Source organism: Astyanax mexicanus, chromosome 1, assembly GCF_023375975.1.
Source record: "Astyanax mexicanus isolate ESR-SI-001 chromosome 1, AstMex3_surface, whole genome shotgun sequence".
Lineage (NCBI taxonomy): Eukaryota > Metazoa > Chordata > Actinopteri > Characiformes > Acestrorhamphidae > Astyanax > Astyanax mexicanus.
Genome location: NC_064408.1, coordinates 21,541,281 through 21,553,184, shown reverse-complemented (window position 1 = coordinate 21,553,184; position 11,904 = coordinate 21,541,281). Strand labels below are relative to the sequence as shown.

Below are 11,904 nucleotides of genomic sequence, written 5' to 3'. Positions count from 1 at the left end.
TGCTGCGTCAGCAGTCATGCGGGCGCTGCACAGGTCCGTCGTGGTGAAGAGAGAGCTGAGCCAAAAAGCAAAGCTCTCGGTTTACCAGTCGATCTACGTTCCTACCCTCATCTATGGTCATGAGCTTTGGGTCATGACTGAAAGAACGAGATCACGGATACAAGCGGCCGAAATGAGTTTCCTCCGCAGGTTGTCTGGGCTCTCCCTTAGAGATAGGGTGAGGAGCTCAGTCATCCGGGAGGGACTCAGAGTAGAGCCGCTGCTTCTCCACATCGAGAGGAGCCAGTTGAGGTGGCTTGGGCATCTGATTAGGATGCCTCCTGGACGCCTCCCTGGTGAGGTGTTTCGGGCACGTCCCACCGGGAGGAGGCCCAGGGGAAGACCCAGGACACGCTGGAGGGACTATGTCTCTCGGCTGGCCTGGGAACGCCTTGGAATTCCCCCGGACGAGCTGGCCCAAGTGGCTGGGGAGAGGGAAGTCTGGGTTTCCCTGCTTAGGCTGCTGCCCCCGCGACCCGACCCTGGATAAGCGGAGGAAAATGGATGGATGGATGGATGGATTTTATATAAAGGGATCTAAAATGCTAGTTTTACTACAAACGCAAACACATTTTGTATAAAATCATTAATCTAAACATTGATAAATACCACAATAATACTGGTGTTTATCACTATTTCTGTTTCACGTTCTTTTAGCCTAATTGTGACATCTACTCTTTATCAGTCATCAGATTGTCAAAACTCTAGAATTACTGCATTTTTTAAATAAATACATTTAATAATTAACTTGACATTGTTCCAAACTAAAGTCATTTTGTCGACGTGTAGCATGAATTGCCTCGCATGCATTAGATAAACACTTGTCTGCAAATCTTTAGACACTGTGTGCACACAAATTTACAGCAAAACATTTCTGTCTGAAAGAAAAGACCAAACACCACTGTTTCATGGTTTACATTCTTTTTTTTTATGACTGATTGACAGCTGTACACGCATCTCAATTTACATTCTTGTAACAGTTCAACATGGCTTATGAACGTTTTAAACACCCACACACACACTCACAAGAGATGCAGTTAAAAACTTCCTTCACGAAATAAAACACAGAAGGAGAAAAATAATGTACATTATGTACAGTTACTAATGATCAAAGCTCACGTTAGCTTGTGCGTAGGTTCCAGGGGATTCTGTGCATGTAGAAAAACACCATGACTGACTTAACATACGAGTGTGTTTACATACACTTCATAATCCGCTTACTGCAGAACATGTCAGTTTTCAATCCACACATTTAGAATTAACTTGAGTAATTAGACAAAAGGTGGTGTTAATAGCTGCTTGCTCATTTCCGGTACTTTGGTCTGTTTTTAAGCATGCGGAGACTGAGAAATAGGAGAGTACTCCAGTTAAGTGTATATAAATGGACTAAAATTACGATTACGGAGCTAAAATCCACATCTCTTAATCTGATTTCCTAATCTGATATTGAGGAATACTTAACAATAATCAAATAACCGCAGCAATCTGATTATAAATGGATTTCTGAGTGCATGTAAACGTTGCTTGATTTGACACTTCCACAGTAGTCAAAATGACAGTAAAAAGTCTAGTATTTTTTTTTGTTTACAAACAATTAAGCAATATGTTGTTAAGACTCAAGAATGGATGAATAAAAGTAGCAAGAAGGAAGGGAGACACACAAAAAACATTAGAAGAGAAGTAGTCTGAAAAGAACATATGAAGTGTGAAGCACCTTTTTAGAAGCAGCTTCCAACACAAAGTATGATGAACATCTCCATTTATTCCACTGATCTTAAAGTAAAAAAGGCGGCACATGAAGACAAATGTGAATATGACTGCTGGTGACATAAGTATCATCTCTAGAATAATCGCCAATAATACCCCCCCCCCCCTCCAACCCCTCTTTCTTTAGTCTTCTTTTTTAAGGGTCTATCCATTGCCACTCCGGCCTGGTCGTCTATGTATTCAGCAGCTCTCCAAGCTAAGTGTCCATCAGTGCAGCGTGTTTTTTTTCTACCACTTGCCCCTTTTGCTCCAGTCTTTTGGGGTGAAATGCAGACATTTGGGGTCGATGCGTAGGTGGCGCTTCTGCATGGCACGTTCATGACCGTCCACAATGTCCTCTGACAGAGTGAGGATATACTGACCCTGAGGAAGAGAACAAAGAAAAAATACCTCCATTATTTCATTACATACATGACATACAGGAAAGACAAAACAGATTCAGATTTTAACTGAACCTGTTAAATCACATTTACACTTGGTCACATGAGGGTTCCAGATTAAAACCGAGACAAATCTAACCACTTTAACCATTTCAGGAGGTGGTCTCAGATGAACCGAAGGTTATTGGCAGTGTAAACACATCCTTTTCTTGAAAGCCACATTCATACCCGTCAACCTTGACAGAATTTAATTAGTACTTAATTAAAACGTAATTATTATTACGTAATTAAAACCATTTTTTTTTATGCTGCCAGTTCCCTGTATTGTTGGGAGGGAAAATATTGTGATTTTCATAGTTGCTGAGTTTAAGTGAGAGCTTTAATAGAGAAAGTATACACTAGAGGCAAGCAACAGTGTGAACGGCAACAAATACACTCACAACAGTCAAAAACCTAGGACTACATAGCGAAATGTTAGACGTCAAAAGATATGGGTACTTTAGAACATGGGATTGTACAAGTGCACTACGTCAAAATTGTCAAATTGCTTAACCATTTCACATAATGCACACATGCTGGCAGATCTGCACATTTAACAACCAAGACTCATCCCATTACAAACAAAACATTTTATAATAATCATGCAATGAGAAAATTAGAAATTGTCAATCCACAAAGGAAATGGATTTCAATCTGAGACATTTGACTACCAAGTGTGAACACATGTGGCAAAAGATTTTTCATCATGATACAATCCAGATAGTGGTTACATATAGTGACCACGTGTAAACATAGTCAATGTCAAATAATTATGGTTCATGTTACCCCATATTTTTGTTTGAGTTAGCTATCCCTTACTTAAAAAGCATGTGTAAAAATCCCTGTACAATTCTTATGACTGCCAAAAACAGAGCTGTTGGGCCAACTTCTATGAGTTTAATGAGCACTAATATTTACCTTGTAGTAATTGATGAGGTTGAGGTACTGTAAGGTCGATATTACGTCCTCCTTTTTTACACTGGTTATCTCGCTAATTTCACTGAAAACAAGACAAACAAAAATGGCATTAGTCGTCTACTTACAAATTAGTCTGTTTTGTAAAATAAGAATTTTGTTACTATTCAATACAATACATGGAGTCATCTAGTGTACAAAAAAAAGAGGCATACTTGATTGTAATTTGCGGTCTTTCTCCGTTGTCTGATTTGAGGTCCATGAGAATTTCCAGAATGGTCTGAGACCAGTAGGAGCGATAAGACAGCAGGCCCAGGTCAGACAGAGGCTTTTCTGGGGTCCCCGTCTTTCCCTCCACTTTAGACAACTCATAACCTGAGAGAAAGACAGTATATGTGAGCTGGCTGCATAACAGATTTAAACTGTGTGGTGCAGTAAATATGTTTGGATAAAAAAAATATTTGGATAAAAAAAAAAAAGATATTCCAGCTTTTCTCCTGAAGAGAAGGTAGTCTAAACTGAGAAACTTACTGAACTCAATCAGCAGTTTTCCATAACCTCTCCTCTGATATGGTGGTAGTGTCAGAATACAGGCCACGTTATAATCTTCTGTTGACTCTTTTTCCTTTAAAAGGTAACACACAACATAACAGCATGGTTAAGACTGAGCGGAATCAGGAATCAGGATGGACAAATCTCTTGTAAAATGTTGTATATTATTGTGTACAATTGTAGTAAACAGAGTTTTATTCACATGGTAAATGAGTGGATAATGTTTAATAGCTCAATCAGTCTCTCATTTGTCCACTCCTCTAATTTGTTTATATATCAGATATACAGCTCTGCAACAAATTAAGAGACCACTTCAGGATCTAAATCAGTTTCTCTGATTTTGCTATTTATAGGTTTATGTTTGAGTAAAATTAACATTGTTGTTTTATTCTATAAACTACAGACAACATTTCTCCAAAATTCCAAATAAAAATATGATCATTTAGAGCATTTATTTGCAGAAAATGAGAAATGGACGAAATAACAAAAAAGATTTGGAGCTTTCTAACCCTAACCCTCAAACAACGGAAAGAAAAAAAGTTCATATTCATAAAGTTTTAAGAGTTCAGAAATCAATATTTGGTGGAATAAAACAGGTTTTTAATCACAGTTTTCATACATCTTGGCATGTTCTCTTCCACCAGTCTTACACACTGCTTTTGGATAACTTTATGCCACGCCTGGTGCAAACATTTAAGCAGTTCAGCTTGGCTTGATTCCAGAGGTTTTCAATTTGGTAAATCAGGGAAAAACATCATCAAGTGGTCTTTCATATTTTCCAGAGCTGTATATTCTGATCATGTTTGGTAATAGAAGCAGGTATCAAGCACATCCAGCTTTCTAATGTAATACAGGGTGGGAAAATGATCTATGAAGCAGGTCTAAGCTTTTTTTTTGTTTTTTTTTATAGAGAAATAATGTACCTTAGAGAAGTAGCCGACTATGTGAAAGCCTTTGCAGTCATACTCTGTCATTACATAGAAAAGGAAGGGGTCTGTGTCATAGTACAGGGTCTTGTGGTCCAGGAAGCATTTTGCCAATAAACACAAGTTCTGGGAGTATGTCTGCAAAGCAAAAAACAGAGCAAAGGATGTTAAAATGTCTACCTGGAAACATATGACAGAAAAGTTTATGCTGACTGTCATATTAATCAGTAAGGGCAAGACTGATATCAGAACAAATATGCATGGCAATATATTACAATATAGCAAATTAAATATAATCACCTTGTTTTTCCGGCCATCAATTTCAAAGAAGGAGATGGTCCCTTTGCGGTAGATTTCATTTCCTGGAGGATGCCGGAGGTTACACTTTGTCTGTTCACAATGAAGACATACAAATATTACACACTGAAAATAGTAAATACCACATTACTGATCATGATCAAATGATAATACATAACATACAGTGGGAAAATAAGTATGTGATACACCTACAAAAAAATGGAGAGTTTTGTATGTTTTATGGTACATTCACTTCAACTGTGAGAGACATAATCTATAAAAAATGATGATTTTTAAATAATTAATTAGCATTTTATTACATAAAATAAGTGTTTGTCACCTACCAACCAGCAAAAATTATGGCTCTTACAGACTTGTTAGTTTTCTTTAAGAAGCCCCCATTTGTGAATGTATTACTTGTATTAACTGCACCTGTTTAAACATGTTACCTGTATAAAAGACAATCAATCAATCTAAAGACACCAGGGACAAAACTGTAGATCTGCCCAAAGCTGGAAGTGGGCAAAAATCCCTGATGCAGTGTGACAACTTGGTCAAGAACTACAGGAAATGTCTGTAAAAAAAAAAAAAGGTTCTGCTTTTCTATTGTGTCAAATATTTATTTTATTATTTAAAATTGGAAAACTTGCAAAATTGGCAGGGTATAAAATACTTATTTTCCCCATTTTATTACCAGGGTACACAATAACAACTACATTAAACACTTCCACATGAGTTAATGAATATAAACTACCTACAAAACTACCTGTTTAAAAAGTGGTTGACTAAAAGTAATGCCCTGTCTGCTATGTATCATCACATGTACAGCTGTTCCTTGTTTTAAAGAGTGTGTGTGAAGCTTCTATAGCCACTGCTGAAATGCAAATGCAAAAATGCAAGCCCTTACTATTTCTATAAAAGTGCTGTTGTGGTTATGCACTCTGCCTGCCTTATATAGCGTGCGTAGCAAGTATCGCTCACACTAAAAAAGGAAAAAAAAAAAAAATAGACCCAACATGTAAAAGTGTGTTTTGTGTGCATGTTACTGCTGTGTACAGTACACAGCTTCTCTCACCAGGTGCCTCTGCAAACACTTGAGGCTCTTGAGGTACTTGAGGCAGAACTCGCAGAGGTAGAGGATGGGTAGAGTGGTCAGCTCCTGTGGGTAAGGGGAGAAGTACCAGGGCTTGAGGCGATGGCGGCCCAGCTCGATACAGTCGATGTTCTTCATGCGTGTGATGATGTCATCGTGACTGCGGTCCGACACCAAGCTGCCGGTCATGCGGGGGGCTGTGGGGATTCCGTCCGAGCTGTCCTGAGAGTCCTGAGGCCAGAGGGAGGAGTTTAGGGCATGGGGGACTCAAAAATCACATATTAAAAAGACAACCCTAGTGAAGTGCCACCACACCCAATTTTAAAGAGTGCAGACAAGTTTATAATTATAATCTTAACTTGGAAAAACAATAAAAGAACAATTTCAAGTTTCATTTAATCAGTAGGTTAAATACACATTTTTTTGCATTTAAGTGTCCAATAATAGTTATATTAAATTAATAATAAATGAGAAATTGTTTCAATTGCAAAACAGGAAAAAAATAATTTTTTATAAGACTCTGAGAACCCTGTTCTCTAATCAATCAAAGCAGACATTAAACTACAGTCAGTTTTTCCTCTGTCCTAAGTAAGCAGAACTGTGTGTGTGTGTGTGTGTTTGTGGCCACTGCTCCCTATCATATGAAAAAGACAAAGCAAATAGGCAAGGGTAAAGAAAAGAAACGGACCTCTCCCGGCGGCAGACAGCCACTGGTGGTGCGAGGGCTGTTATACTGGAATACCTTTATCATCTATCAGAAAAACACAAGGGGTTGCAAAACCTTTGGGACACTTTCACTTAAGAGGGGAGCAAAAAAAAAATGTTACAGCAGAACAGATTTGACTTTTTAATAACAAGGTGGGGAACTGGTAAAATCAGGCTTGTTCTTATTCTGTATTCCTGTTTCTTAATGTACAGTTTGAGATAAACAGTCAGTATGGTCTGTACTAGCAGTAGAAGAATATATATTATCAGGTGTTAGTGAGCAGGACCTGTTAGGAGTGCTTTTGTTAGGCACGTTTGAAGATCTTCTGATGGTACACTTCAAATGCTACTGCAACAATAAAATTACTAATCTGTATTGTCACATACACACAATATAAACACATTATGGCCTGTGGGATGATGGATGTAAAGAGTTGGAATGTCCCAGTCTGATTTGCACATACATAAGACACATCCGAATAATTATATATTTGTACTTGCCAATTACCTAAAATGCTGCATTATTAAATCATTAGTACATTACTTTCTCACTTTAGAAAGGTATGTACCTCACAATGTAGCCTTTCTCATCTAAACTGGTTGGCTTTGATGCACTCAAAAGTAGTTTAAAAGGATTTTTAGCTGTATTTTTATACATTGTAAAAATATTATACACTGTATACATTTATAAATATCAGTCCAGTACATTTATACTTTATATAGAATAAAGCTTGATTGGGACATTCCAAATAATGAAATGAAATGGTTTTAAATAAAATGAATACAAAGTGCACATGTATGGTGTGAAAAGCAACTTTAAGGAACAGTTCAGTGATAAACCTAAATTACATCTTTACATTTAGCTACATTAGCTACATTAATCATGCAGCTCCAAAACTAAAAAACTAAAGTAAATTTGGCAAACAAATAAACAGAAATAATCAAATGGTCTTGGTGGAGTAATTGAGGGGAAAATTAAGAAAATCTGTTGAACCAATCCTTAAAGTGGGGATTAACAGTGAAATGTAACATGGTGTAGTAATGTAACATAAGGAGAGACGAGTAAGGTGCATCAGTGCTCTGCAATTCTTACCTCATCTGTCCCACAAGTCTTCCTTTTCCTGCCAGGCTGAGAAGGTGGGAGAACACGGCGAGTTGTGCCATTCTGCCAATGTAGAGAATATAGACCTCAGTATGTATATATATATATATATATATATATATATATATATATATATATATATATATATATATATATATATATATATATATATATATATACACATCTTACACATCCCTCAGTATTTATGTACCAAACTGAGGTATAAAATCTATGTATCAGTTACAGAGCGTGACAATTTATACTGACCGTTACTGTAGTGATAGAGGTGAGCGGTTCATCTTCTCTGGTTTTTGTGGTGAACGTTTCCCGGGCTGCTGGGTACACAGATGCCTGCGTGGCCTCTGCTGAGCTGGGGAGTGAAGGCACTGATGTCGCTGGAGTAACTTGTGATGCCAAAGAGACAGTTTCGGCTTTTCTCTTCTGTAATCCAATCACAAAGAAGAAGATTAAAGCTACTTTTTCAAACAGGAAATTGTTTAAATATGTATTGTTACATCTATAATATGTTCACATATACGTACACACTGTATATGTGTACTACTGGACATAAATATACAAACAAACACAATTAAACTAGTATACTGACAAGTATGTTTGTGTTTTCTTACCATTTTAAATCTTCATTTTCAAGCAACATCTTCAAATCACTTTCAGCTCTACTTTCTCAACCACCAATTAAAACATATAAACATTTTGCTAAAGCTTATTACCTCTACCAAGCTCTACCAATTTACTCCAACTATCTGGTCCAATAAAGAGAGAAAATAGAAATGAGGCAAAAGGCACATTAAGTATATCCCTCCCACTTCACGGAAAGTGTCAGAGAGGATCCAATTAGGGCATTTCAAGAAACAAGTCATTGTGAGCCCATTCATACAACTTTTAATATGGTAACTCAAAATTGTGTATTTTTTTGGTGTAGAATGGGCAAGGGTTAGCTGTACCGGTGTGGGGAGGGTTTTGCCTCTGGAAGGAGCTGAAGCAGCTTGAACGTTGAGATCTAGACTCTTCCTCTGAATTTGAACAGAAAGGAAGAGAACAGAGTTAATGGGTAGAAGTCATTTAAACACCTGTGCATGGTAATATGTATTTATTTTTTGGCAAGATTTCAATTCTAGCATCAGTTTAAACAAAATTCAATGAATAAATGCACAATTTTGTGGAAAAAACTAGGGACCAAAGCTCACACCTATAATTTGGCCTCCAGAACATTAAATGTAGACATTAGAGGGCAAGTGCAGTCTCTCTTACCACTTCTCTTTCTGGTGAACTGGGTCGAGACCCAGGTAGTCCATTTTTTGTGGGTGTTTTCGCCTCCTTCTTTGGAAATTGGAGCTTTTTCATGTCCAACCTGTCCGGAGTGACCCATTCATCCAGACGCTTGTTAACTACAAAGAAATGACAAATGCCCGTGACTGAACTGTCAAACACTTTTTTCGTTTGTTTAAATTCGTAGCTTTATGAAAGCAACACACTTTAACATGAAATGTACTTACAGTCAATGTAGTGAACATAGAAAAGCTTCCTCCCAAGTGTATCTTTGACACTGAGAATTTCAGCCAGTGCTAGAGAAGATAAAATATAAAAAAACAGACATTACTGAAAGATTCCAACAGTATTTTGTAATGCCACTATGGGCAGTTTTTTTTTCTTTTTGTAAAGAGAAACCAGGATTAAATGAAAAATTAAATCCATCTGTACACCAGAGGTGATGAGGCCAAACATGCCTCTAAACCCCATATAACAGAAATCTACAACAGAAATGGTTATACTGATGGCACCTGACAAATTATTTTAGTTCTGAGAGGTTCTTATATTTTACTTTTACTAATTATAAAGGAATTTGCTTACATTCCAAATGCATAATTTTGCAGAAAAAAAAACACTAAAACTAGAACCTAGAAGAAACTATCCAATTGGATACACTAGGTCAGTTTTATTCAGCTACACTTAAAACTTCTATTTAACAACTAAATACAGAATGACTTTCTCAGTTAGTCAGTCTTTACCTAAAACTCAAGCCTGCTCAGTGGGAGAAACAATAAAGCCCATTCTTAGTATGTAGTACCAGTCAAAAGTTGAGACACACCTTATCTCATTTAATCTTTTCTTTTTCTTTATTTTCTTATTTTATTTACATTTAAAATGTAATATTGAAGTCTAAGGCATCTAAAAAACACTACATTTACTTTGGACTTGATATAACACAGTGGACCAACACCAGCAGATGACATAACTCTCCAAACCATCACTGACCATCAGTAAAGTGGGTAAACAGTAAACAGAAAATCAAGGGACCAGAGTCTGGAGAAAGCGTGGAGAGACACACTGTCTTGAGCTTGAGGTCTAGTTTGAAGTTTCCACAATCAGTGATGGTTTGGAGATATGTCATCTGCTGATTTTCATTTTCCAGCAGGACTTTTATTTGCTGTAAGCCATAATCATAAACAATAAAACACACTATATATAATATATGAATTTCACATTTTTACTAAAATAAAATTTGCACTAGTAATTCAATAGTATTAAAGCTATACAGTAACACACACAGAATGATTCTATAAATAAAACGTGTTAAACAAACCAGAATACATGTTCTACATTTTTACTTTTCTACGTAGACACATTTATCTTTGAGGACAGATCTAAACACTCTTGGATAAGTCACCTGGATATGTTTTTAAAGTCTTGAATGAGTTCCTGGAGGTGATGAACAATAGCTGCTGCTTTTCCTTCGAGCTGTGAAGCTCCAGCTCATATTAAATAACCATCTCAGTTGGGTTTAGGTCAGGGGATTGTAGAGGATAAACACTTTTTTTGTTTGTTTACTTAATAATTCCCTATCACTACTACACTATTGTCTTGTCTCCTGTCTCAAGTATTGTCTATATCTGTGACCTTGTTGTATTGTACATTTAGTGTCTCTCATTCTTTTATATTTATAATTTTATATTGCTGTAATTTTGGGAAGAAGAGTAACCTAATTGTAATCCTCTGTATGTCGTGCACATATTTAATATGTACAATAAAACTACTTGACATGATATTAATCTACATTAAAATATTTTTATAGAGAATACATTAGAGAAAGTAATAAAGCAAAACATTTAATGAGAAGGTGTGTCTAAACTTTAGACTGGTATTGTACAGTTCTACAGTCTTCAATTTTAGCCTTGTTTTATATGCTTTACTCAGGTGTTTTATTTTATAGCTAAACGCCCTCAGGACAGGTAGTTAACAGGTTACCTAGGTTATCTAGCTATCTTGGTTAGATTAGTAAGGAGCTTTCCTTCAGTTTAGGTTAATAAATAAACGTTAACAGATCATGACAGCAGAGATAAAAGACTGAATTCACTCCGGGTTCAGTAAACATGTCCTCAGCGGTCTGATTTTTGGAGTTATTCTCGGATTTATCGCCGCACGGTTGTTGGAGCCGCTCTTTGTTTACATGCTGCTCCGCCATGACAGCGCGTTAGCAGCGTTAGCGGCGGCGGCTGAGAGCGGACGGTACTTACGCCACTCGTCCTCATTTTCTTGATTTTTCCGGAGAACAGGGAGACGGCAGCCCTCCACGATCTCCATCTGTGGATAGATAAGATATTAAGGTATTTAACCAGCCTCGGTGAGACAACGTAATTCTGATGTAATCGCTCGTTTAGAGGAAAACTATAACCGGACCCTCCATAAACCACTCACCGATGTGTCCGCCATTTTCGTCTTCAGCGCGCTCTCTCGCGAGACGTCCGCGGGGCGCGAGATTACAGTGATGACGCGGATGAGCTGTTGAAGATGATGTCTGACAAACAGCTTTGTGAAGCTGCTCAGAAATGTTACATTTACCCGGTCCTGTGTAAGTGTATGAATTTAAAAAAAAATCACATTTATAGACCATTAACAGTACTTACAGACACAAACCTTCCCCTTAGTTTAACTGTTCTTTCATTTAAACAATCTGTACAAATACAAGTCTGAAAAATTAAGAGACCACTTCAGTTTCTTAATCAGTTTCTCTGATTTTTGCTATTAATAGTAAAATGAACATTGTTGTCTTTTTCTATAAACTACAAA

At 37.0% G+C, this 11,904-nt stretch overlaps 1 protein-coding gene across 1 annotated transcript; it reads right to left on the bottom strand.

Annotated features, from left to right (window-relative positions):
- Nucleotides 1–943: 943 nt before the first annotated feature.
- On the bottom strand, nt 944–11,636 carry kat5b (K(lysine) acetyltransferase 5b). Its single transcript, XM_007253970.4, has 15 exons — nt 11,533–11,636; nt 11,352–11,418; nt 9,333–9,401; nt 9,088–9,224; nt 8,781–8,849; nt 8,083–8,256; nt 7,807–7,878; nt 6,697–6,759; nt 5,991–6,239; nt 4,919–5,008; nt 4,616–4,756; nt 3,672–3,765; nt 3,356–3,515; nt 3,144–3,225; nt 944–2,169 (listed from the first exon to the last, which is right to left on the bottom strand). Exons 1-15 carry the CDS (start codon nt 11,545–11,547, stop codon nt 2,035–2,037), a joined length of 1,617 nt encoding a protein of 538 aa, XP_007254032.1. The 5' UTR covers nt 11,548–11,636; the 3' UTR covers nt 944–2,034.
- Nucleotides 11,637–11,904: the final 268 nt, after the last annotated feature.